The sequence below is a fragment of the Astyanax mexicanus genome, chromosome 1 (genome assembly GCF_023375975.1).
Source record: "Astyanax mexicanus isolate ESR-SI-001 chromosome 1, AstMex3_surface, whole genome shotgun sequence".
NCBI classification, from domain to species: Eukaryota; Metazoa; Chordata; class Actinopteri; order Characiformes; family Acestrorhamphidae; genus Astyanax; species Astyanax mexicanus.
The window spans coordinates 80,612,811-80,640,124 of NC_064408.1; the positions used below are offsets into that span (position 1 = coordinate 80,612,811).

Consider the following 27,314-nt stretch of genomic DNA (forward strand, 5'->3'; position numbering starts at 1 on the left):
ACTAAAATAAAGTAACTTTTTAATGGTATTCTACATTTTTGAGATACTCCTGTATCTGCACGGGTTGCAGTGGTAGCGGGGTTCGAGTCAGTAATTAACCTTTGGCACTTTTTTGTTTGTTGTTTGTCATGTTGCGAGTGAAAAGACATGTTAAAATTGAATTTGACTTGACTACATGTGGTTTGGATCAAATCTGCATTGCAGAAAATCAGAATTGACAAACACAGGCGTAGGCAGACTTACCTTCCTCCAAAATGTCAAATAACAGGCAAACTGTTATTAGTGGATGTATGATATAGACAACAAAGTGATTTTTTTTTTGGTTATCCTGATATCAGTGTGATTAAGGGAAATTAGTTTAAGCTCCTGTAAGGTCTTTTGGCACTCGGCCAGCGGCACACATTTTGTTTCCAAGGCTAAGAAGTAGTTAAGTGTGAGCACTCACTGTGCAGCTCTACCTCACTCTGCCTCCAGCCTATTTATGTAATGTGAGCGGTGTGAAGAGCTCCCTCTGTTGCCACATGGGGGTAATACAATTTGAGTGTTCTGTTATTCAAGATGTTGTTGCAGCTCTTTTGATATGCGAACAACAAAATACTGCTGTTCATATTACAGCACAGCTGCCTGTGACAGTTCCATCTGGGCTTAAATTGTGTTGTGTGCATTCATTTTGTGTTGCTTATAATTGCTCTAAAAGTATGAAGCCCCAGTTAGAAAACAAGTAATTTTTTGAACTTCTGAATGATTACAGAAGACTAAGGCAGAACAAAACAAATCCCCAAGCAACTCACTAAAGCCCTGCATGGAGCTTCCCATGTCAACACACAATTGTTCTTTCTCGCTCCAGTGAGTATATCTGTGTGTACGCTGTATATGTATTTGTGTAAGTGTTTTAACAAATTGTGTTTGTGCGCACTTCTTCATTGCACTCACTCTCTCTCTCTCTGCCTGTAGTAGGGAGATGCTGATAGCGTGTGCTCTCTGAGGGCATGCAGCTGTGGCTGAGCTCCATGATATAGCAGCTGAAGTGGTTATGCTGCTTACCCGCACTGGAGCTGTGTGTATGGGATCAGTGCTTTAAACCGTTTGGCATAACAGATGGGCAACCTGTGCCCAAAGACAGAAAACACCTTCATCATTTCCCACAGATCTGCAGTCTTGGCAGACAGCTATCCATATACAACACCTTGTCTGTACCTAGTAAATGATTACCATTTATTTAATCAGAAACACATAGATTCACAGTTAACCTAAGGGACCACTATAGGATCACAGAGGATCATCATCCTCAGCACAGAAGTGACCCTGATGTTATACTTAGTGTTTGATGGTTCATTACTCAAATAAGGTAAATGTGGTTAGCAGTGGTCCTAGACTAGTCTATTTTCAGTGTGTTGAGCAACAGTCAGTGCCTGCACACCTTTAATTCCACTAACAGTGCTGTAAAAAAGTATTTGCTCTCCTGCAAATTTCTTTGTTTTCAGATTTACAAACACATTTTAATATGAGACAACTATAAAATCTATCCAAATTAACCTCGCCCTCTGGGTTCATTTGTGACCTCCTGGATGAGTTGTCCATGCATTTTTGGAGTAATTTCAGTCAGCCAGTCACATCTAGGAAAGTTCTCCAGTGTTCTATGTTTTCTCCATTTGTGAATAATAGCTCTCACTTTTGTCTGATGTAGTCCTAAAGCCTTAAAAATGACTTGCACCTCTAAGTGAGTAGATGGCGCTCTCTCCCCACAACACTCCAAAAGGTGATGTCGATCAGCACAGGGTGTCTGTGAGCTGATGTATCGAAACCGAGTCCCTGCACTTTTCTCCGAGCTCGCTGTGATGCTACTGAGTAATGCTACATCAGCAGCAGTTCAAAAAGAGGCAGAGTCTGACTTCACATGTATCAGAAGAGGGGATTGATGCGGGAGTCCTAATGAGTGGGTTGGGTAAATGGGCTAAAAATTTGAAATATATATATAAAAAAAACTTTTTCACAGCACTTTATGTAGTAGAAATACATAGTACACTTATTGTGGATGGATTTTGATATGCTCTTGGCTTGGCACACATATAATCTTACCATTATTCAGGATTTAGACAGATAAGCAGCCTTACGCATATAATGTAATTTTATGGACACAACTTTTGGGACACCTCATTCATAGTTCCTTTGAAAAGAGTTGTCCTGCTTTTTTGTTGGACTATCTGTCTCTACTGTCCAAGGAAGAATTTATACTAGATTCTGGAACGTTGCTGTGAGGATTTGATTGCATTTATTATCAAGAGCATTAATGAGGTCAGGATGTTGGATGATAATCACTCAAACTCATCCTCAACTTCCCAACTCATCCAAAAAGTACTGGATAAAGCACCATCATCACAGTGAACACAGTTTCACTGCTCCACAGATCAATAGCTGTGGGGCTTTATATTATAGATGTATTTCTTTTGGACATACGGCTCTACAGGAACTAGTTGATTTGCACATATGTGTCAGCACTTGGTGCGATTTAAAGAAGCTGAATGCATTTAGTAAACTGGGTGTCCACAAACATTTGGTCATATAGTGAATGAAATTTTTGAATGAAACATACATAATTTATTTCTCACCCATGCCTGGCTCTGGCACACCAGTACATCAATATTTAAATATGCATCTCTGTGATCAGATCCTAGTAATTTCAGTTTCCTTTAGCCGAACGTGGCTCGAGTGTGAAACAGATCCGTCCCTCCAGAACTGACGAAATGGCTTCACGGCCTCATTACACCAACTAATTCCCAGAAATGGTGCTAGAGTCATGTCTTGGGGATTCCATTTCTGAATGTCACGTGTCTGTACTCCAGGGAGCACCAGTTATGACCCTAATGTGACCTACTTTTAGCTCTTCACTTGAAATAGAACTGACATCTACGTTAGCTGTCATCGGCCCATGTAGAACAGAACCTAGTTTAAAAATGTATGCTGGGATATGAAGGGGGCCACAATCTGTACTTTCCATTTGAGCAGCTTATTGTGTTAAGAGTTATGATATGAGTTATGTTTTTCTGTGTGATGGATTTGTCTTATTGATTAGTTTGATTGCTCCGATTTTTTGTAATATCAAATGAAATCAGGTTTATTTATAAAGCACTTTTTACAACTGATGTTGTAGCACATCAGCTTTACAGAAATGTGATATCAGAACAAAGAATTGTTGAACATACAGCACAGAACTTGTGAACAACAGAGGCAAGTAAAAACTCCCTTAGAGCTGGAGGAGGAAGAACCCTTGTACAGTCACATGTACAGTCAAAGTACAATAAAGGTTATTATTATATTAACTGAGGTCAAACACTTACATATAGTGTAGGGTGTGCACTGAGCATATGGAGTCTTATTTTATGAGATGTACTTGCTGGCTGGCCATCTATTTGCATAGGCTGCATCAACATAACTTTCACAGCCTACACATGCTACTGGATACTTCTACTATAAACTTCCACTTATCACAGAGGCAAGAACTCATCATGCAGATGTAGGTAGAAGCTCTTTGTAACTGTATTGATTAAAAAAAAATTGTTTACATGGTAAAGACAGTGGTTCTTTTTCAATATATTGCAATATATTAAACCGTAACCCTGGTGTTGTGATACATATCATTTCACAAAGTTATTGCTAAAAGACAGCCCTATAGCGGGTGTTTAGGTGTTTATGGATGTTATATCCACTTGCTAGTAATTAGTAATTGTGTGAACTTTAATAAATCTTTTGAGTTTGTTTGTATGTAGTTTTAAAGTAAATATTTTTTTACAATAAAGCTATATATTATTTTGTGTTACAAAATTATTTTGTGTTTGTGTTTGACCACAGTTTGTGCTTGCAGGTCATGAGGAGCCCCAGGCTATTATGAAAGAATGGTGCTTTGCATGACTACCTGCATATTTCTTCTTGTTTGGATGTCTAAATATTGTTTTAATAATCAGATATTTGAACAGCAACAGCAAATTGTCAACCTTCTATTAGGTATATTTCACGTCACAATTAATCTCACCATATAATTTAAAGACATAATTTAAAGTGCTTGTTTTTCTATAATCCTCAATTCACGTGTGGATGCATCTTAAAACAACATGTCAATATACTTCAACATGCAGGGGAAATAAAGACAGTACTGAGAAAATGCTCTGCTAGCTCCAAGAACCCCATCCTCCAGCATAAGCAGAAAAACAGCTCTTATATGTGGCTGATGTGTGATGATGTATGTGTAAAATTCACCAAGCTGTTTCTTTGTGTTTAGTTTTCAGGGCTCTACCTGCTGTCCTTCTTCATCATTTTTCTCGGGCTGGTGCTCTACTCCTCATCTTCTACCTACGTGGCGCAGGATCCCCGGGTGTACAAACAGTTCCGTAACGCAGGAAATGCGGTACCAGACACGCCGAATGTGGGGCCCCTGGAGCCTTCAGTTACCTACAGCAGCCTCGGCCAGGAGATTGAGGACGAGCCTCGCATTCGAGTAGCCTGAAAGGGTGGAGCTTTACAGATTCAATCGTCCACTGCCCCTCACACAGTCTGTAGAATGTGAATGATGATTATCACTGAATGATGTATATAACCACGTAGCAAACAATTACACTGTGATCACAAACTGTGAATAGGTAGCAGTGATCAATGACTTTCTCAAACCCCTGTATAGACATGATGCCACCTCGTCTCCCCCTCCCCCAGCAACAGTTTAGGTGTTTAGAAGGATTTGTGCTGACTGTTCGTGCAAAAGCGCCATTGTGATTCTTTTATTTTCTTATATGAGCACAAGAGGTTCAATGTATTTGAGATTTTTACATGTATTTTCTTGCTACTCTCATTAATATTTTATGCCTCTGAGTTAATTCTCTCAATCTCTGTCTCCTGGACAACTGCAATTCTGACTTTTGATCAGTTACTTATTGATTTGCCAAGAGCCAGTGCCTTGCCATGTACAGCTATTGTTGTTTAAACAGTATAACTGATCACACCATATCTGATCACTTTGCCCCAAGTGTTGTCTGAGGACATCATTTTGTGAGAAAGTGCTGCATTCTGTGCTAAAACAAAAAGGATATTAACCATCCGAAGAACAAACGTGAAACAAAACAAAATAAAACAATGAGTCTTTTTTATCTACTATGCTTAAACTATTCCACCAGTTGTCCCTGGTCGGTTATTCTTTTTTGAGTAGGCAAAGTTACTGATTGTCTTAGACTGTATTTTTTTGTTTTTAACACATGAAAGTATATGACACTTTTGTTTGTTTAATGATGAAATGTGTATTAGCGATTGATTATAAACTTGTACAAAAAAGCAATGAGAAGAGAGAAAAAAAGACGCTTGTCTTTACAGAGTTCTGTTTTAATTTGTTTTATGGCTGATCATCAGCTGCACTGTAGTCCTAAGTATTATCACATTTGGAAAAAAAAATCTCTGTATAAAGTTATTTTGAACAGATTCTTTAAAAAAATCATTTGACTTTTTTATTTGCCATTTAAATATTGGAATTCTTAATGTGTCCGAGTGGTCGCTTTAAATAAAGTATCTTTGTCTTAAAGCTGAAAATGATTGAATGTGTAAGATACCACTGAAACAGTCTTCTGACGCTCCAAAGTGACACTGCTGTAAATTTATCAGCACTAACTTTTAGAAGGTTACAATACAGCAATGTCATACTGTACTATTCAACAAGATCCTCTTAATTCAAAATGCAAAGGCATCAAACAATGCATTCAAACAGATTATTGAGTACTCACAAAATATTAAATATAATACAGCTTATATTGCATAAAGCATGAAGTAAACACACTATAAAGACAAACCATCCTGTGCAAGTGTACAAGCATTGGCTTATATATTATACTTTATGGCTAACACATAGTAACTTGTGACTAGGACAACATTATAAATAGTGAACTTTTACAATTCCCCATTCCCTATTTAACTGTAATGTTGACACTGACATATGAGCAAAATGTTGACAAAAGTATTGTAAATTTTGGAAATCGTAACAGTCCTAATTATATAATTCATTAAATAATCTCAATATCACAAACATATTTCACAAAGTATTCAAATAATATAGTCTAGAATAGCTAAATATTGCTCCTATAGGAACAGATCCAAGATGCCCCTTTATAAAAATCGAATATTTACTACATGTATCCATTTGTTAAAAATAAAAATAAATTACCAGTAAAGATTTCATTCACACTTTTAGCTAAATATTTATACATGTTTATACAAATCTCATATTGTCACTAACATCTCTGAAACTAGCTTTTTGAAATGTGTGCTTAAAAGTAAGAGACAGTAAAATAATACTTAAAATATGCTGTAACCTTATCGACTAGAAAAACAAAATGTGTTCATATTTAAAAATATATATAAAAAGTAAAAGCTAAAACAGGGTTCCACAGACCTGTAATATTTTATTAATGTGTGCTGCTTAAAAGGTAAATCAAGCTTTAAGGTTTTCATTTCTCTTATTTTTTTCTGGCTTTCCACAGACTTTTATATTTTATTTATTTATATTATATTTATTTATTTTATTCATGTAGTCATTTGTTTTCTTTTTTTTTTTAAATGTTACCTGAAAGAAAGATACAATTCTACTTTATAGATAACCACTAAAAGTAACTTTTACACTAACGTAAATCTTATTTTAACAGAAAAAAACAACAGTTTTATTTGTAAAATCAGAAAACAACACCAGTATTTCCTAATTAAAGTGTAGAGTAAAAGCTGAAGCCCCTGGTTCCCCCCCCCAGGTGGTACTTCCCGACCCTTTAATCCGGGTCCGGGTGAGGGCGCAGGTGGGCAGGGCAGGTATGGCGCATCCAGACACCACCTGGGAGAGCGAGGGTCTGCTGGAGCAGTTCTCCAGACTGTCCGCGGTCGCAGAGGAGGATCTGACCCCAGGAGAAGGAGGTGAGGGCGGTGGAGAGTCTGTGGTGGAGGGTGAGGGCAGCGCCGGGATGCTGTGTCTGAGTGATGAGGTTCTGCTGGTGATCCTGAGGTTCCTGGACCCCATGTCTCTGCTGAGAGCGGGCAGCACCTGCAGGCCGCTCTTCAGAGTCTGCTCCTGTAACTCGCTCTGGACCAGACACTTTCGGGTGAGATTTCTTACACAGATCACAACACATCGATATTTAAACATCTCCCGGATCAACAGCGCGCAGATCTCTCTTAACCAAACTAACCCAGCTAGCTAACTAGCGTTAGCTGACTACTGAACCTAGCTACCGTTCGGTTAGTTAATTTACCGGTAACTGGGCTCGGTGGCTGTGCTCGTGTCTGTTTGTGGGCTTTTAGTGAATTTCTATATAAGTTACTCATATATTTATCTGACTGGCCTATCTGAAGAGATATGTTCTTAATTCTTATTAATTTATCCGAATACAGTTTTTTACAGGTCACTAAATCTTGAGCTAAGCAAGTAAATTAACTTATATTGTATAACCCTAGTTAGCATTAGCTACTTAAGGCAAAAAAAAACCTTAAACTTATACCAGACATTTGTTTATATCTACGGATCTAAATTATATATTTTTTATTGGTTATACGATACGTAAACCTGTCCTACATTTTGTTACTTTGTCCTAAGTGTGTACAAGTCAATCAAAAGTAGTGAGCTAGGGTTAGCTACGATAGCTAGCTTTAACAAAGGTGTTTTGGTCGGCCATGATGAAAACCGTTGGTCAAATTTGCACGTTTTTTTAAGGTTAAACGTAGTTTTCTATGGTCAATGATTTTTTTTTAAAGAAAACTAAGTTTTATTGATCTTAGCTGTATTTTTCATTTACATTTTTGGTTTACGTGTAAATATTGGTGTCAGACAGTGGTTCATCTAGTGTTTAAACACTGGCCAGTAGATAACAGTGCTGTGCTGTTATTCAGTCCATCTCTTCTGAATACTTTGTACAACATAACTGATTAGGAAAAATGAGACAGAGTGTCTGGATTCTAAAGTGCACTTTAGGATCGTTGGCCGTTATGGACCTGAATGCATAGTGAGTCATCTGAGGGTGGAACTGGAGGACTGAAGTTGTGGTCATTTTGTAGTCTGTGGATTGGTTTTATGCCCTCAATTTACGTTCTTTGGTAAATAAGTTTAGAACTGTATGTTTTGTTCTGTGTACATTTCTCAGCAATGGCTGTTTTTGTAAATGTTTGTCTAGCTAAGTACTTTCTATGATTTAGCATTTTCACCTTATTTGAGGCCAACCTTAATGTGTAAATTTTACTTTTTAGTATGTTTTTTTTTTTTTTTTTTAAAGTGTGTGCTATAATTTATGTTGTGGTGTTTGTTTTTTCTCCTCTTTCCCCTTTTGCTCTTAGGATTCATTTCAGGTCAGCCTTCCAAATAGCACAGCTGGTTCTGTCGTCCCGGCCAAGACTGCTTTCCGCTTGGTGTTCATGTGGAGAACTCTCTTCCGGAACATTCACTGTAACCGCTCGCTTCAGGAGAAGCTCTTCACTGAATTCCCCTTTCCGCCTCGTTCTTACTGGACCCAGTGGCTGGTGCTGGAGGAGCGCGTACCCCTGCCCTCAGCTAGGCTTTCATGCAGTGATGTGGAGAAGCTCTGGGGCATCTCCAGAGACCTCTTCAAAGAGAAGCTTCAGGGTAGGCTGCTCACGTTCCAGCCAGACTGGTTCACGGAGAGTGTATCGGATAAGAAAATTAAATCTTGTTTTCCTGTTCAGTTGTTTATTATCTTTTTAATTTTAGAGAAAGAAGAAGGTGACACCCTCAAATTTGAATGGAGGGAGTTGTTCAGCTTTGCCCTCAGCCATCACGGCAGTGTAGCGATGGTATTCCAGCACGTTCTTGCCCAACACCAAAGCAGCGGTAAGTAATCGAGACTCTGGATATATCTTTGATCAATTTCATGGCTGTGTTCAGCTTTGTTGTTGTACTAGAGGTTTTGCGAAGATGCTGAGTTTCTTTCATGTTTTGAACTGTCTATGCTTCCCCTCTTTTCTAGTAATGTTTATGGATTAAAATTTAAGCAATTTATGATCTGCAAGCAAAACACCATTTTGTAAAAGTCAGTGTGAAGTTTATGAATTAATTATGAAATTCTATCTTTGTTTTTATGACAGTAGAAATGTATTTGTGCTTTTTATATGATTTTAAAGGGCTGGCCATGTAAGCTTTTAAATAAAATTATACCGGCACAAAGCTCTAATGTTTTGCACAGTGATGCACTTTTTCTCAGTATTTATAGCTAGGAAGTGGAAAGCTTTTGGCTTTGTTTTTGCATTTGTTTTATCAGTGTAAAGCATTAGAGGCATTTTGTTTCATTTGTAACAAGAAGAGCAACAAAAACTTCTTGTACTTTTTATGTGTAGAAATTACTGCTCTCTAGATTTCTCACTGCTCTCCAGGTTTTTAGTCAACTTTTCAATAATGTCTAATTGAAACACAGTTTTAAGGGGCTGCAAGTTTGAGTTGTGCAAAACCCCAAAAATGATGGCTAAAAATTTACTGATCTTGTTAATTTAACAGGGAAATGAGTGTGAAAATTGAATGATTATTTTAATGTATTTCAGGGAATCAATTAGGACTTGGCAGTATTATAAGTTACAATTACAATTGTGCCTGCTATACAGATTACCATCTGAACTGTGATCTAAATGTGCAAAGACAATCCACTATTGATTTCCACCTAATTCTCTTCTAGACCACTCTGAGCTGGAGTCTATGTATCATCAGTACACACAGTGCCGGTTTCAGTGGCTCTTCACCTACTGGCTTTTCCGTCAGCCCTCGCCATTGAACCGGCAGCTGCGGTCCATCTTCCTTCAGTGGAGGAAGCACAGCAAGAAGAAAGTGGCTACGTGGGGAGAAACGTTGTGTGACGTGAGATACCTCGCCTCTCTCCATCCAATCACTAGTGACTACTGGAGGGGCCGCCTGGCTCAGGGAGACGAGAACGTGGGTGAGTTGGATTTTTATAATGGACCTTGAGGGCACCTTGTGTACAATAATTTCCCAATAAGTTCCCAACAACCTTCAGAATATGATGACTTAATTTATTTATTTATTTATTTAAATTTTTTTGCTTACCCAATTCAGACCAGTAGAATTATACCTCCCCTGTCTAAGGCTAGGTTCAGACTGCAGGCAAATTTAAGGTGGTTTTGTATGCCAGGTCTGTTGAGATCAGATTTGTATCTGTACCTACACCACAATCCTGTCTGCACAGGTTGTTGTTGTAACAATATAGCCCCACCTTTACTGGGTTTTGTGCAAATACAAATGTAACTGCATTGCAAACAACCTCCAAATGTAGTGCAGAGATTTTATGTGTTAATGTATATAGTATCCAGAAAAAAAATGCATATAGATTGGCAGCCTCTGTATACTGCGTGCAGCGTGAAAACACCCTCCGGATACCAATCCACATCATTTGATTGGCTTCAACTGGAAGCTCTCGGCTAGCGTCATCTTTCAGAACTACCGTAAAACAGTAGCAAGGAGGACTATAAAGCAACAGCCTGTTGCCCATGTTTTCAGATTTGTGCTAAGCTAATGCCTCTGGCTGCTGGTCTTCAGTAGTTTAATCCTGGTAAGAGTTTTTATTTGTCTGCACCCTCACTGTTTCCTCGTTTCCTGTAATGGGTCGCCTTTTAAAGGAATGCTGCCATCGTGTGCCGGTTCTGTTGGTAAATTTATTATTATTTTTTAATTTTTAAATTTTTTGGCCTTTTATTTATTAACATTCTTTAGCCTTGACGCAATGGCTGGTATACCTTCCTTATCGTCCAGCTCTTTAGGTATACTTCTGTCCCATTCCTTCATCAGATATGTTTGAGTTGATTTAAATTAGGTTCCTGGGATTATTTAATACTCATTCTGAATATTTGAGGCTTCTGGAAGTTTTTAATTGATTGACCCATGTTATTCTGGGTTTTTGTAAACTTCATTGCTGTCTACTTCATGCTCATTAGGATTTTTCCCTGGAAGCTGGCTTACTTTTGCAGCAAAGGAGTCAAAGTTTTAGAGATCAAATAACATTCCCTCAAACTCTTTGGTCTGATTATCCGGAGAGATTAAATCTATTTTGGGGATTAGTTTCCCTGACTGTGGGAATTATCCTGTGGAAAATCCTTTTTAGTCTCAAATCTAGAGGGTGTAGTCCTCTAATCTTGAATGTTAGCTTTAAAATCAGCTACTCCTTCTTTTCCTGCAGGTATTCATACAGTGGGAAACTACTTCTCCATGTGCAAGTCACTGGTGGCATGGATTCTGGGCCGTGACTGGGGCAAATTGAAGCGCAGAAAGGTAAAGAAAAGAATTTCTCTACTTATCTTTAAGGAAATTGTGTGGAATGGAACCTGGGTTTTCACATTTGTCCTGAATAAATGAGTCTAGTGCCAAGGGGTCAGTCAGACCTGACTTTGAATTTTGTTTGAATGCATTGAATTTTTTTCATTTATATAGTATGAAAAGGTGCATGTGCACCTTTATCCCTCAATGGAGAAGTTAAAATAATAGCCTATTTTAAGATTCTGCTGCTAAATGTGAAATATGACAGAATATGACCCATTGTACTGTATTCCAGTGGCGTGCATCTCCTGCCATTATGTGTCTACAGGTCATTAGCTACTGCCGGTGATTTTCACCGGTCACAGCTTGAGTAGACAACAGGAAGCACAGCCTCCCATCTTAACAGGTGGCTAAATTTATTACAGACACATCAATGTGTGTCCCATTCAATTACACCTCATGTGTGACAACAGGCATCCTCTCTGTGTTACAAGGCAGTATAATAACATCTCCCACAAGCAGCAATACAGTGATGTGGTGGGAAAACTAGAAGTGATTGATGCTTTTGTTTTTTTTAGCGTGCATGTGGCATTTTGAAAATGCTCACAATTATTTTGGGCCCAGAGAGGCCACACAAAATCCCCCACCTCCCACCAGCAGCGTACTGGCTGCTATATTAGACCTGGAAAATGTTTATTTGACATTAATGCATTCAGGGGAAATTTTGTATTTAATTTAAGAAACTTATTTTATTTTTTTTTAAATTATTTTTGTATGTAGTTCAGCTCCTGTTTTACTGGTACAGTATTCATTAGCATTAGCACCCTGCGGAGATTTGGACAATTAGCAGTCAGTTTCATGGCCAAGAGTGGTCTGCACTCTCATTTACACATAACAGATAAAAAGCTGCTAAATTATGTTTTCAGTATAATCGGTAGCTTTCCATGGGAACTGTCAATACAGGTGGCATTAACCTTATGAATCTAGATGGTTGGAGAAATAGAAGTGAAATCAACAATTCTGGTAGTTTAAAAAAAACGTACTAAAATAAAAAATAAGGAACACTGGTGAGCTCAGGAGTGCTAAATACCTGGAAGACCTCATAATACAGTAAAAAGTAAAGAGAACATTATTCACAAATGAAACCGTCCATTCAAGTTAAATTTGCCACTCTATCCTCTACAATATTAGCTGTAGGCTGATTCTGCTGCAGCAAGTAATAATCCACAGTATGTATAATGAACAATTGTGGAATGATAGAAAACCACAAATAAATAAACCAAATGAAACAGAATGAAATTTCTGTACTTTCTGTATTTTCTGTTTAATATTGGATGAATCCATTAAAAGGTCAATTTACAAACCCGAAGTTTTAAATTACACTGGTTTCTCTTAAGACTTTGGAAGGAAATTAGCAGGCTGCTTTATATTTAAACTTAGCACAACCTTGGCACAACACCTGCGCAAAATAACTATACTATAATTCCTTCAAGTGACTGCAGGATATTTCTGAACAGAAGTTTCAACCCAAGCTTAAACAAAGTGAAATATAAAAAAACAGAGCTACAATGAATAGAGCACATAGGCTCTCTGGTCTGCTGCCAAAATTCTCATCAAAATAAGTAATATTCGTTACTGCAGGTTTACCTTATTCATTTTATGAGCGCTGATTGGAGTAATAAAGCAGTCATTTTAAGTTTGCCGGGGTTGGGCAATATTTTGTGATATCCATATTTTGACTTACCACTATTCAGTAATGAAACAATAATGTAACACGAGCTTCTTTAGTAAAGACAAAGCTCCACAAATAAGCTGCAACTAAAAGTGACTGATGTAAAGACCTGACAAGCATCTAAAGAGAGGATATTGAGTATTAAATTTTAGGCATTTACACAATGGAGGTTGTTTGGAGGTGTTTAAAATTATTTCTTTAGTTTAATTTATTTTTAAATGCTTTGTGAAGATGTACAGAAGTAAAATTACAAAAGCAGTTTTGTATTAGTGTTGCATCATGTGCTCGCAGGTTTATGAGGACACTCTGGATGGTGTGTACATGCTCCTGAAGAGGGAGATGCGGGAGAGCCTGGTAGAGCATGAGCGCTTCTGGCAGGTGGCTAAAGTCCAGATGAGCAGAGTGTGCACCTTGGAGGAGACGGCTACCAATTACGTCAACTGGAAGATGATCGAGACGCTTCCGTATTACAAGTAAGTGCTGATACTGAGTGCACGCACTCTCCGCGGGGTAAGTGGCGGAGAAGAGATTTTAAATGTGTACGAGCAGCTCGGTTACACAACAAGCTTCTTGGAGACAGCTTTAAAATTTAATTTTATTAATGAAACCTCTACCCCAGTAACAGCTTGACATTGGTTGCCTGGCTTTTTTTTTTTGATTGCGCTCCAAGGAGTTTTACATATTTTAAGGTCTTTGGCCAGATGGTAACTGGGCACTGCTATGTGATTTGGAAAGTGGGGAGAAAAGGGATGGGGGAGGGGGGGGTCAGTTTCCATTAAGAACTTATTCAGAAGACCTTGAGCTTGACTAGTGGTCGCTTATCGGGCGGGGCTTTGAAGCCGGCACAGCGCACAGTGTGAGAACTGGGACACTGCTGGCAGCTTCAAACACACAGCCTGCAGTCAGTCGTGGGGTGAGGATCCACGGCTAGTCAATGGTATCTGTTTGAAGTTTGAGGCTACTGATCTCGATACAAGTGGAATAAACCTCTTCTCTACAGACAGAACCAATTCTGTTAACATCAGCTAAGTACTGTTATTGAATGAGATGTTGATAAAAAAAAAAAAAAAATCTGCAACTTTTCCCTCATTACAGTTTAGCTGATGTACTTTATACAGAAACTACTTTTTGGTGTATCTAATTTTTAATTAATTAAAACTTTAAGGTAAAATGTTTAATGGATCAAGGTGACCTCTCATAATACTATGCTGCAGCAAACTCCTGTTTAATATTTTTAATTTTGCTCTTTAACTATGCAATAATGTATTCCTGCCACACTCTACAGCTGTAAATATGGATTATTAAGCCACATAGACTTGAACATTAACACTGAGCATGTGCCATCGCCTACTCACACTGATAACTCAGAACCTGTTCTACATTAGCTAAAGCTCTCAATCATCATTGTCCATTTGTTCTTTTTCTGTTCAGGGTTCGTACATGTGCTTGAAATCCTGGAAAATGCTTGAATTTTAACGTTCTGTTTTCCAGGCCTGGACAGTGCTGGAATTTTGGAGAAAGTGCTTGAGAAGGCTTGCAGTTCTAACTTAATTTACTTTACATTAAATAACTATCTGACTAAAATAATTAGCTTAAAAAAAAGATTGCAGAGCGTAAAATAAAGGCTTTCATTTCTTCTCCTTCTGCTGTTACCATACACAATTCTGGTTGTGTTTACATAAACATAATACCATCTCTTGCAGTGTGACAAAAAAGCAAATCAATAATTTTGAGTATATGTATGTATAAATGCCCTCATGAATTTAACATATTACAGTAACTGCTCAATCAAATAAATAGGATAAACATGCAGTTAAGAACATTGGTATTAAAATTCCTGTTACTTACTTTCATAGAAGTATTTTTTTTCTCAGTAGCACAGTCGCTTTGAAGTGTGGAGAATCGCAGTTTTGAAATCACCATTGTAATTCATTTACCACAGCTGAAAAGTGCTGGAAAAACTTGAAAATAGGCCTTGAAAGTGCTTAAGTTTTACCTTGTAAAAGGTGTATGAACCCTGTCTGTTAGTTTGTGCTGCTTCAATTAAGGTGGAACAGAAAACTTGCTAAACTCTGGGCACATTTTGCAGCTGTTCTTTTAAGGGGTTTTGCTAAGAATTATGTTCAGTTTAGTTGCTATATTGGAAGCTCTATTTAGGTTGTTGCAAATGTTGTAAAATGTGTGGTATCTTTCTTTAAAAAATCTTGAGTGTTTACTTTTCAGGTGATTTGAAAGTAGAGCAGGTGGTCTCTTGTGATTGCACTGCAGTACAATGGCTTATGATTACATTGTTCACCGGAAGTGTTAAGAAAAAATTGATTGCCTTGCAAAATCTTTTTACTACTGCACTGCTGTAAGGGTGTTAATTCCAATTGTCAGACATAACCAGTCAAATACATTTTGGAAAAAAAGCCTGAACCTGGCATTTACCTTTTTTTTTTGTTTGTGTGTTCTTAGAGATTTTCCTCGTTTGTAGATCTGGGAGCAGATTTATCCAAAAAACTGAAGGTATTTTAATGAGATTAAAATAACATGCACTGCAATTTCTGCTGTTCAGGTTGTACTTGGTGTCTGGCAATGGCGTCTACCTGGAGCACGTGAAGGGTTTTCTGCGCAGGAAGAGAATGGTCCATAACTGGATCTTTCTAGAAGAGAACGCCTGGCTGAGAGAGCTGCTGCCAGATGAGCTCTATACCCTGCTGGAGTTCGACACCAAGATCGCTCAAGGCAAGTTTACTGAGCTCTGTAGAGATCTGTGGCGCTCATGTTGCAACAAAATTGGAATACTCTGCAATACATCATCCGTAATCACGACTGCAGTGAAGCGTTTCCACTGTTAGAGCCTGGAGTAATGGTATCGGGTGTACTCACACTTGCTGATTATTAGATTATCGTGAGAGAGAGGCATCATCTCAGTTACCTAGAAAACCAAATTTCAGCCCACACAGAAGCCTGTCCATATTGAACAACTAGCCTGAAGTTTTAGTTATTCATTTTTTTTATTTGCCTTATGCGTATATCTAATAGTGCTCGCTTGTCTGGAAGCTTTATTGTTTGGGTTCGTGTTTAGATCTCACACGCAGCGACAGCTTGGTTTGATGTGTCCTCTTGCCTGATGCTGATCAGTCTCTGAGAGCTGATGGCTGTTGCTGAGAGACTGGGAGTAATTCAGGTCATGTACGTGAACCATAAGAGGAAAAATCTGATTATTTTCCCCTTCCCCGCCTGTAAGAACCCATTCATCACTTGAGAGTTTGTGACAAGGAGTCAGTGAAATGTTAATTAGAATTTATGACAAGCTGCCGCATGCCTCTGTGACCCTTGGACATGGTGGTCAGTTTATCAGATGGCTGCAGTCTCTCAGGTGATTTGTCTTGTTTACCAGCAAAGAAAAGCAAATGCATGTTAAAGGTCTGATTGGTTGTTTGGCCTACCCACTGCTTTCATTGCACTGAATGCATTGAATTGCACTGTATGTGATAAATGTAAGGAGTTGAAGTAAAAAGTCGTCTAAAAATAATGATTTTCATGAAATTGAAATTCTCATAACATGCCTTCTCTCGTAGTGGATATAAAACGACTTTAATACATAAAGCTTGTATATGAGTCATTGTGATTTGGTGGCAAAAGGTTTTTTTTTTTTCCTCCCTCCCCCTCCCCTTTTCTTCTATGAAGGTCATATTTGTGCAGATGTTCCTGTACAGTAGAACAGTGCACCTCCTATAAAGTGTTCTAAATAATCCTGCAGGTGTTTTTCAGTCAGACTTTAATTTTCAGAGTGCTAGGTATATTTATAAAGCTATAAAATATGCATCACCTGGTCTTTCCTAATGATTGTGAGCCGGCCATATTTAATTAAGGACTGAGACATTGGTTAACTCTCTTGGGGTGCTGGAAACTTTACATGGTATCAAAATGTACAAAACAAAATGAATACACAAGATTGTTTTAATTATGCCTCTTTGAGATAAGTTAATCTTCTATTTCCTTAACTACCCAAAATAGTATTTAATTTTGACCAGAGATGACCAAACGTGCCACTGAGGTGTTGGACACAGTTGGTCCTGTCACAGTATTATTGATTTGTCATACAATATATGGACATGCCCTTAATAATTTTGGCTGACCTTGATTTTTGCTCACGGTTTACTTGTATGTTTGTATACAAACCACTCATTTACATTATTGTATTTTGGAATGGAGAAAATGACAACTCCATGCACACAGTGAAGTGCGACAGGTGATGGAAAAAAGTGTGTATATATATCTCCCAAAATGTTATTGTGTGTGTGCGTCTTTTAAACTTTATTTTCCTAATTAAACCAAGTTTTATTATTTATTTTACACTTATTCTGTTTTTATTCTGTTTTATCTTTAGTTAAAATAAAGATTGATGGATATTTTTACACTACAGACAATAGTGAGTCATACGTGTCCTAACCGGTTTTTCCACCCTCTCTCTGCAGAAAGTTTACATGGGAACTCTGGCAGTGCGAAGCTGAGCAGACTGATCTGGCTGTATCTTCACTCTGGTCAGCAGCTCTATCTGGAGGCGGTGAAGGAGCTGGTCCTGCAGTGCGCTCAAACCCACTTCAACTACCTCACTGCCAGCGCTCTCTCCCAGAGACTGTGGAGACAACCTGTGGCTTAGACCAGACCAGACTCCTCCCACCTCACCCTGGACCAACTGCTTTCTAATAAGCCTATATATATATTTTTAAATGTTTTAAAGCTTTTAGGCAAACAAAACACGATTTGTGTGTATTTTTATAATCTTAATTTTAAATTTGAGATTTTTTTATTTATTTTTTTTAATTGGTCCAGTTTTTGTTTTTTTATTTTTGAGACTGGACTTTAGTTTACCTTTTGCTTGAGGGTCTGTTTGAGAGGGCTACAGGCTTGAAAGACTGAAATCACTTTTTTATATATTTATTTTTTTATCTGCACTCATAACTGCTAGAAAAGTTTTTTTTTTTGTGTGTGTATATAGATTTTAGGTAAGGATTTAAATAAGGGCTATGAATAATCTGCTGTTCCACCTAAATTGCCTTTTAATGGTTGTGATGTTTTAGCTTTGATAGCTGATCTGGAACAGGGAAAACAAGACAGGTTTATTAATATTTATTTTTTTTACAGCTGAAGAAAGATGATTACTTGTACGTTTTTTTATTGAAATGCAAAAACATCGCATTAGCCCTGAGACTATTAAAAGTCCTTTCATAATCTACTATCTGGTGCTATGTTCCTTTTTTCTATAAGAATATACATTCGTTAAGTTTTTTGGGGGGGCTAATTGAGCCAAAGCACAATTGGCATGTAAGCCAAGGTAGTGCTTCTGTCTGATGGAAACATTTCTTAAACGCTTGCTGTGTTTGGGTGAGCATTATACTTCTGAAAATAACAGCTGGAAGTTCTTCTGAGAGGCAGTACACAGGGCTGCAGAATGTCCTGCACATATCGCTGAGCTTTGTGTTCCTTGTATCACCACTACAGGTGACTGGCTGTCATGAGACTGCTCCCCAGATCATCACACCAGCTGTAGGGGCAGCATGTTGCGTGGCAGCAAGAGCAGGATTAAAGTGCTCACCACAAGACCTACATATTCAAACCTGACCAGATCCTGGTTTCATTGCTGTAGATGATGCAGTTCCTTTCAAACAAAGCTTAATGACTGCTTGATGAAGGGTTTGGATTGTGGGCAGTTCATCGGTGATTCACCTCTCTGAAAATCTGTCAGCTGGGCAACATCTTCTATTGTGTCATAGGGGCATATCTAGCAGTCTAAAGCTAGAGTTACACTAGCGCTTAGAGCTGGCTCCAAAAATCCAGCCCAACCCGGTGTTGTGCCAAAATCTGACTCCCCACAGTATCCGGCTCCCTTAAAGAGCTGAATTGGCACAACACCGCCCGCTGTAAAACTGCTGGAGTGGAAACGGCGCTTATAAATAAATAAATAAATAAACCGCTTTATTTGTAGCTTTATAAAGGGAAATGGACGAGTTAGCAGCTCATATGTGGAGCATCTTTTGCTGGAGTCGAGAGGAAACAGCTGGTCTGAAGTTCATGCTCAGATCAAGGAGGTGAAAGAAGGTGAGGCGGTTTGCTTTTGCTGTTTTTGCAGCTATAGCTGCACAGTTGCACCAAGAGACGTGTGGGTACGAGAGAAGAACGTAGCAAAGTGTAAAAGCTAAAAGATGCATGAATTCCGATTTGATCGTTCACATTACTGTCGCATGTCCATGTATCAGATATGTATCCAATTTAGGTCCACATATTAAAGTGACTAAACATGCTACATACGATTTTTTTCAACTCAGATTTTAAACAGCCATGAAAAAAATCTGATCTGAGACACATTTAGCAATAAATCTGTCACTTCAGCCTGGTAATGTGAATTTAGCCTAAGTGGTATTTTTAACCAACATCTCAACTGAATTTAGTCAAAGACAATCAAATCACAGGAGGATGCACAAGGTGGCAGTGTTCATGAGCTTATTATATCTGCAGTTTTGCAATTTTATTTCCATCTTGAGAACATGGCATGCATTTTTATCATGAAATGCTGTATCACTGCCTTCTAGTAAACAATATTTTTTTATGTGAATATGTACCACAGAATAAAAAAAAAGCATTGTCAGTTTTTCATCTAATGTCATGCAGCCCTAAGAGCCCTTTAAGTGTTATGCATGTACATTGTCAGCAATAAAAAAACCAAGCAGCCGATTTTACAAAAATATTTTATTCATTCTCTGTACAAATGAAGAGCAAACTTTTTTTTTTTTTTTTTCATTTTAATTTTGTACAAAATGGAAAAATACTTTACTTTTGAAGTTGGTACATAAATAGAGCTTTGGCATATGTAAAGTCTAGCTGAAAAAATAAAAGCTTAAACTAAGTTTAACCCAGTGAGGTCTATACCGTTCAGTAAAGCCAGCCAGTGGCCTTCAGCCCACAGTGAGTTCAGAGTCGGCCATGACAACCGTGCACTTCCCTTTGCTCACGTCTGCAATACAATCACTCCATCTCTGTACACCACTCCGCACGCCTGTTCACTTTAATAGCGCCTGGTAAAGTATAAACCAGGAGCTGCAGCAAGAACATTCCTCGTCAGGTTTCAGCCTCACTTTGCCTGAGTAGAAATATGCATTGTTTGTGGCTATGGCTTAACACGACTGCATGCCTTTCATCAGAATGTGTGGAGGTTACGTCCTTTCAGCAGGTTCCAACACGGCTTCTGCCTCTTCATTATCAAAGTCATGCCAACCATGGAAGTCTTGCTGACATACATATACTTTAAAAACACAGGATTCTGACTTTGCTGCATAGATTTATAAAGGCACAGTAAAAACGATGTCTGCTTAACTCTATAGTACTGAATGCTGGTAAATACGAGGTTGCATAGCACTGTGTGTGTGTATCAAAACCAGCTTCAGTGATCTCATCCATTCTGTACAGGTTCCATCCATCAGGACAGTGTTTAAGAAGAGCGGTAGAACACAGACATGCACGTGATGGACAATCCTAGCACACACTGACAAATATCCTAGTTTAAGTCCCATGCAAAAATATACTGAATATAACAGTTATATTGCTATCTAGAGATACATCAGCGGAATACATTGGTTCAATAAATATTTTACAAACATTTATCGTCTTGCAAATGCCTGTGCATAGATTGTCATGACCGAGTCGCTGAACTTTTCTTATATTACAGACAAAAATAATTTTATATGGGGCCAACATGAAAAGATCCAACTCTTAAGACCAGACAACTCAGAGAGTTAAAATCCCTTTTTAAAATAATAAAAGCAATGCAATTCCACTTTTAACTGTGGAGTCTTAACACTGTCTATAGAAAATACCTGAGAATCATTTTTGCATTGATGGTTTTTAGTTTTTTTACTAGGTTATTTTATAGTAAATCCTATGTATTCTTATCTTATGGTGTTTATAAAACTCCTTTGTGCGTTTTTCCCGTTCTGTGAGGGAGGAAAAAAAACTGGACATCTGTGTTTCTCCTCCTCGTCTTTGGAGCTTCATGAGGAAAAACATCCTCAGGACCAGAACAGTAATTGAGCTCATCACTAGCTCAGGAACTGCTGAGTAGTATTTCCTGATTAAATTTTTTTTGTCACTAGAACTAAAAACAATTCCTGCCGCGATTTACCTGAAATCTAGTACAGTTTTTAATCTGAATCAACAAACCTGCTCCTAAATCTGGTTGGCCCTTTTTGTGAATTTCCCGCAACCAAACAACCATCCAACCACCCAACCAACTGCACCCTCCTTCCTGGTTGTGGAACTTTTCAGGAGCCTGGATTGCTGCTATTAGTACTGTAGTCCTAAAGTCCTACTAGAAGAACAGTTTAGAAGTAACACACAGAGAGAGACACAGAGCAACATCACAGTCAGAATACAAGGTGCTGAGTGGAAGACGGTTAAACATGTGGGAAGTGAATCTGCCGTAGTGTTGACCTGCAACCAGCAGTTGATGAAGAACATGGACCTTGTCTTTTGGTCAACGTTGGACAGGGTTTGTGATACAACAGAAGAAACAAACTGGATCATTAACATCTTATGACAAGGCACTTAAATAGCTGCATTAACCGTTCCACCAACACCTTACTGTAACAGCTGAAGGAGGGCTCATTAGAGAACATATATTTCTGTGGTTCCTACTGCATTGCTGTGCATTGTTTCTGAACATCTGGACAGAATCCTCAAAGTCCACTGACTGTAATACCTAAGAAGGTGATCCATGATCCCAATAAATATACATCAAAAACTTTCAAAGAGTTCATATACGACCATCTTCAACAATCTGAAGTGGAGATGAGCGTTTAAACACAAAGCTACAAAGACTCCCACGTAAACTAGATTCACAGCTTGGTCCAACATTCAGTAGTCAGAGACCTCTGATTCTCTTTTATTATTATTATTATTATTATTAATATTTTTCCCTTTGTTGTCTTCTAGTCCTCAGTGGTTGGGAACGGGAGGCCTGGGAAAGCAGGCTGGACTGTAGGGGGTGCTTCACTGCGTCACGCAGTTCTCCCCCATGTCCTGTGCGTAGCGGTCGGAAATGATGGTTCGCAGCTCGTCAATGTCCTTCCTTAGCTGGCACACTTCCAGCAGCTTGGCCCGCAAGCTGTCCTCCACCGGCGGCTTCTCGCCTTCTTCACCTGAGCAGCTCATAGCTGAAACAGGAAACACAGAATCACAAATCAGACCATAATACCACAAACACACCGGCACTTTCCTACAGCTAAGAAAGAACAGAATCAGCCTGCCTCTTAAGGCAAAAGGTCAGATTTGTTTTACTTAAACTTGGTAATGTGAACACAGCCTTATGTCCAAACCGTCACAAGGCTACTCCTGCAAGACTACCTTTAAGTGTTTGGCTTCAGGAGAAAAGGTTCACCATTAAATGTACTACTTTTTGGTGGTACACAGAATTTTTCAGTAAACCATGCCTTTAACTGTTTTTCAGGCATCGCAGGGAGAAGTTTTTATGTTGATACACTCTCAGCAATAAATGTGTGTGTTAGACTGTGTGTGTCAGTGTCTGTTTACTCTGTAAAAGCTGTGGGTTGCAGGGATTGATGCAGTTTGAGCCCTTAGAGAAAGTGGGAGAGAGGTGAGGTGTGAAAGTATTCAGAGCAGTGAGACAGAGTGGACCGTTTAAACAGCAACAGCATCACCTCATGTTCTTTCCAAGAAAGCAGACGAGGACAAGCAGCAAGAACCACCTCAGAACATCTGAGAAACGCAACAACTTTATGGACAAAGAAAAATTACTCGATAATTGTAATTATCGTGACGGTCCTTGTTGTCACAGATGTAAGGTTATCCAACATCCAGACTTTACTAATGCATTTGCTATTGGTGAGTGCAATCAAATCCCCCAGCAATAGCTCAACGTCTAATAGACATCAGTCTCTGAACAGTGCTAACTTTAACAAACCAGAGAAAACTGTTTAATATTTTACTGATTCAAACAGTAAAACTCAGAAGCAGTAGTCTGACCTTTTTGAGAGATCAATTCACTCATAGCCAGAGTTAAGAAAATATGAATAAAGACAGAGATACTGGTTTGTGTGTCTGTCATTAGGTTCTCCATTGTAATTGGTAGATTCCATCAATGTTTTGTTAAAACTGACCAATGGAAACGTAGCAAATCACTAACGACAAGCCCATCTTTCAGGAACCTGTAAATCTTTATTATAATTAGCCTATTTCCCTTAAGCTCTAACTAAATATTTTTAATAATGGTAGATTGAGTTCTCCTTGTAAAATCACAACATTGGTAATTATACTGATTTCTTTATTCATGCTGTTTCTCACATATCCAAACCAAACATGTAATTACAACAAAAAATTTGAAACTAATTGGAATCAAAACAATTCAGGAAATCAGTGGTGATACCCAGCCCTAGCTTAACATTCAACAGAAGTCAATAGTACCGAAAGTCAAACCTCAGATTATTTTAAATCATTTATTTTGTTCCATTCATCACAATAATTCACACAAAGCCAGACTGTTCTCCTACCTATTTCCACAATGGTGTAAAAAAAACTACCTACCTACTACTACCAGAGCAGGAGTGTCCCTCGCTACCTTTAAGAAACTTATTAGGACAGAGCTCTTCAAAGAGCATTTACTCTACTAACACCTGTTAAAAAAAATACTTCTAAACTCATTTCCTGTTTCTCCTCCTCTTTTCTTCCTCTATCCCAATATTACCCTTCTGTTATTTATAATAGCATAAATACTATTCATTATACTCTCTCTAACCTCTCCAATCACTATAAAACTATAAAAAGTTGAAAGTGTGTGTGTGGGCTGTAAATGTTGTTATATTATACACAGTGTTTTGAACCCAGGACATGTGAGGACAGAGAAATGAGTGAAATGAGATATGGGGCTGTGTTTTGTGGTGTAGAGACTAAGCTGACTGAATGAAGCAGTGGGTGAAGTGCATGTGGATGGAGGAGCACTCACATTTGATGCCCAGCAGCAGTGCCAAGTTGGGCTCTTTGCCCTGGGCTCTCTGCGTGAGGATGCTGCAGAGAGCCTTTAAATCCAGCAGACACAGAGACATCTCCTTCAGCAGAGGCCCCGCCTCCTGCACCGTGGGGCCCGGTGACGGCCGCAGCGCTCCATCATCCACCTGTCTTTGGTTCTGTACACAAAACACACATCACACATGACGTTAATGACGAACATCAGCCCAAAGCTAGGCCCTGCACAGTGTGCTGTTTTCATTGCTTCAGAACACTTCATCAAACATTAATGTAGACTGGGAAGAGGGGTATATTTTATAATCGGGGAAAAAAAATAACAGGGTGCACAGTGTGAACAGTGCTGTTGATAAATATATTTATTGTCATTATATTTACACATTTGTAAAACAAACCAAAATCTGTTTTATATTTTAGAATCCTTAAAGTAGCACCTCTTGCTTAAATGGCAGCTTTGTACACCTGATTTTCCCAGTCGGTTTTATGAGGTAGTTTTCCTCTTAATGTGTTTGAGAGCATCCGTTGTAAAGTTGCGAAGAGGTAGAGTTGGTATACAGTGAATAGCTACATTTGATTAATGTTCTAATCCATACTATGGCAAGAACTACTCAACTAAGTGAAGAAAAAGGGTTAACTTGTGGCTTCTGAGGCTGGTAACTTTGATGAGCTTTTTCTGTGCAGCAGAGATATGGATTAGAACATTACTCAAATAGGGCTATTCACTTTATACCTACTCTGCCTCTTTACAACTTTAAGAGGACAGGAAATGTAAGAATTGGTGTGTCTGTATAATTAAATATATAGCTCAGTATTAAACCCATTAACACCACAGAGTAGAGGAAGTCCTAATAATGTACTTAACTGTAAGCTTGTAATCGTAATTGAGGTAAAGTGTTTCATTAATTAAAGCCTTCCCAATGCAAATTCACAGGCATTGCTGTTGTTTTGTGTTTGGTGCTCTTAACTGTTTATGAGGATCTTTTTTAGAGCAACTGCTGAAAACATCAAGCTATGAAGTAGTTCTCTGCTGGCTGAGATTTGTCCATTAGAGCCTGTTATTTTGGGATGAAAGTACATGAATTTATTGAGAGCTACTCAAGTTGAGTGGGACAGCTGCCGATGGCAGGGCTGAAATCCAGGATGTGTGTGAACAGAAATGTAATGTGCAAAGATGTGAGAGAGAGGGAGAGTGTGCGTGTGTGTGTGTAAGGGGATTGTGTGTGTGTTTACCTACTGATGCTGAACTGGAGCACTAGCTGTTGAATGGTGGCATGCTTTAAGCACTGATTCTAATGAAAGTTAAGAAACTTTACCAGCCTTATTTAATAGTGAGTGACACATCTAAAAAGTGTTCCTGAGTGCCCAAACAAGCGTTCAGTTTCAGGAGGGATGGTGAGGAGCCTCAACTTTGATCTCCTGCAGCATCCTGGCAAAGGCGCTGACGCAAAGCGAAGGTGAGGGGGCCTGCAGACTGCCTCCAATTATGTCAGATGATGAAAGGCCAACTACTCTTCAAAAATCATGATGCATTAGGGTTTGCTGCTGCTTCTACCACAAAGGGCACTGACTTACTAAATTATCAAACACTTTTCAGACACAGGACCCGTTTGTGTGTGTGAAATTTGATGACGGGTGCTACTGCAACCCAACAAACAGAATGCATCAGTTTCAGGTTTGAAAGAACCGGCCCTCTTGACTGCAGCCACTCTTTCACTGGCAGCCACTTGCCAATGACTGTGTATATGCACTTATTAAAGGTCATTAGGTCATCTTTATTTGGACATAAACGATCCTAAATCCATTCACAAGTGCCCAAAAATCGAGTCAGACCTCCCAACATATAGCTACGCATTTTATTTAATGGGTACACATTTTTACCTCCTAGTACTCTTGTACAATTCCATGTTCTAAAGTATGCATATCGTTTTTATCTTGCATTTCTCTCAAGTTTGTCTGTGCGAGAGTGTTTGCTACCGCTTACACTGTCACACTGTTTATCAGCGCAGACTTACATTAGCAGAGATGCTACCTATTGAACCATCTGTTTCATTTTTCTCAAGACTGTCGACACTCTCTCTCTCACTTTCACACACACTCCTCTTTATTTAGGTAAGAATATGCAGCTATACTTTAGTATATTTAGTTTATTTTCTCCAATAAAACTCCCAGTTAAACCCAGTGACTCAACATATATAACATAACATATATAACACTATTCTAATTTAAAAACTACCCTGAGATTTTATAATACACAAATCAAACAGAGATCAGTATAATATTACCCTAACTAAATTAATCTGTGTTATCAGTAAAATAATAATTGAGTTCTGCTAATGGTTTTGGTGTCTAAGTCTTCTAATGTCAAAAGAATATTAAAAATGAAGGTGAACTGAAAGGGAAATTATAAAGAAAAAAATGTGTTATCAATAACTACATGAATCCTAGATTTTTAAATGAAACATTTGATTTATTGAAATAAATAAAATAATATAAATGGTATGGTAAAGAGCCTTTTAAATAGCAGAATTCACTATGATAACTACACATACTTTACTTGAATGAGAAATGAGAAATCCTGTATAGAACAGTAAGATACATCAAGATGCATCTTATTGATAATCAGGTCACATCGCAAACCTCTAAATCGTGATCTAATCAAAACATAAGGTGCCTGGAGATTCCCACCCCTAAAGGTCATCATGACCAAATCTGCATCCACATGCATGTGTCTGAGTGAAAGAAAGTGTGTGCACATGTTCCATAGGGTATTAAACACTGGGGGGAACATCCCTGCTGATAATGGGCTTCGATGCCCTGTCAGCTGGGTAATTGATGTCCATAACACAAGGTCCCTCTGTTGGTGTTTTCAGCTGTGTGTGGCTCAGACTGTGCAGAACGGGCTCCGTGTGTGAGCACCGCACTCCGTCTCACCTTGAGACAGCAATGTGAAAAATCACACCATGAATTCTAATTGTGTGCTGAGGGCCAGCTGGGTTATTCATGACCCTTTCTTCTATGAAAAGAACAGGGGGAAGAACAGAAGACTCAGAAGAAAATGTAGTTGCACTAAAATGAGCTTTCAGTCAAGCCTAAACCTCCACATCTGATATTATTTCATAAGGTCGGCCTGCAGGGAGAGATGTGCAAGCGCTTTACTATAGGCCTGAGTGCTCATATGATAATAGTTCTTAAAATCTAACATTTTTAAGAACTAGAGCAGTGCATTTGGCTGATATGGGGATGTTAGGTTGTTGCTAGTGTGTTGCCGATTGGTTGAAGTGC

The 27,314-nt window shown here is 38.5% G+C and overlaps 3 protein-coding genes across 4 annotated transcripts in view; 2 read left to right on the forward strand and 1 right to left on the reverse strand.

Annotated features, from left to right (window-relative positions):
- slc35f1 (solute carrier family 35 member F1) overlaps positions 1-5,568 on the forward strand; it is a 162,969-nt gene extending 157,401 nt beyond the window's left edge. The window contains exon 8 of the mRNA XM_049484229.1: positions 4,277-5,568. Coding sequence (XP_049340186.1) covers positions 4,277-4,501 — 225 coding nt within the window. The 3' untranslated portion in view covers positions 4,502-5,568. The remainder of the gene's footprint in view (positions 1-4,276) is intronic.
- A 1,228-nt stretch (positions 5,569-6,796) lies between these two features.
- On the forward strand, positions 6,797-18,114 carry si:dkeyp-114g9.1 (F-box protein). Its single transcript, XM_049484247.1, has 8 exons — positions 6,797-7,118; positions 8,344-8,629; positions 8,735-8,854; positions 9,690-9,947; positions 11,202-11,293; positions 13,302-13,483; positions 15,568-15,741; positions 17,481-18,114. The coding sequence occupies exons 1-8, from the start codon at positions 6,834-6,836 to the stop codon at positions 17,659-17,661; spliced, it is 1,578 nt and encodes a 525-aa protein (XP_049340204.1). The 5' UTR covers positions 6,797-6,833; the 3' UTR covers positions 17,662-18,114.
- Positions 18,115-19,751: 1,637 nt separating this feature from the next.
- cep85l (centrosomal protein 85, like) overlaps positions 19,752-27,314 on the reverse strand; it is a 79,247-nt gene continuing 71,684 nt past the window's right edge. For both annotated transcript variants that reach the window (XM_007255378.4, XM_007255377.4), the window contains exons 13-14: positions 24,013-24,193; positions 19,752-22,207 (exon numbers count right to left, since the gene is read on the reverse strand). In XM_007255378.4, coding sequence (XP_007255440.3) covers positions 22,044-22,207; positions 24,013-24,193 — 345 coding nt within the window. In that variant the 3' untranslated portion in view covers positions 19,752-22,043. The remainder of the gene's footprint in view (positions 22,208-24,012; positions 24,194-27,314) is intronic.

Bases quoted from the DNA above. Each gene is read 5' to 3' on its own strand.
- si:dkeyp-114g9.1 (XM_049484247.1), top strand. From the start codon at position 6,834: ATGGCGCATCCAGACACCACCTGGGAGAGCGAGGGTCTGCTGGAGCAG. The intron at 9,948-11,201 runs GTGAGTTGGATT...CTTTTCCTGCAG, and splicing joins TCAGGGAGACGAGAACGTGG to GTATTCATACAGTGGGAAAC. The intron at 15,742-17,480 runs GTTTACTGAGCT...CTCTGCAGAAAG, and splicing joins ACCAAGATCGCTCAAGGCAA to TTTACATGGGAACTCTGGCA.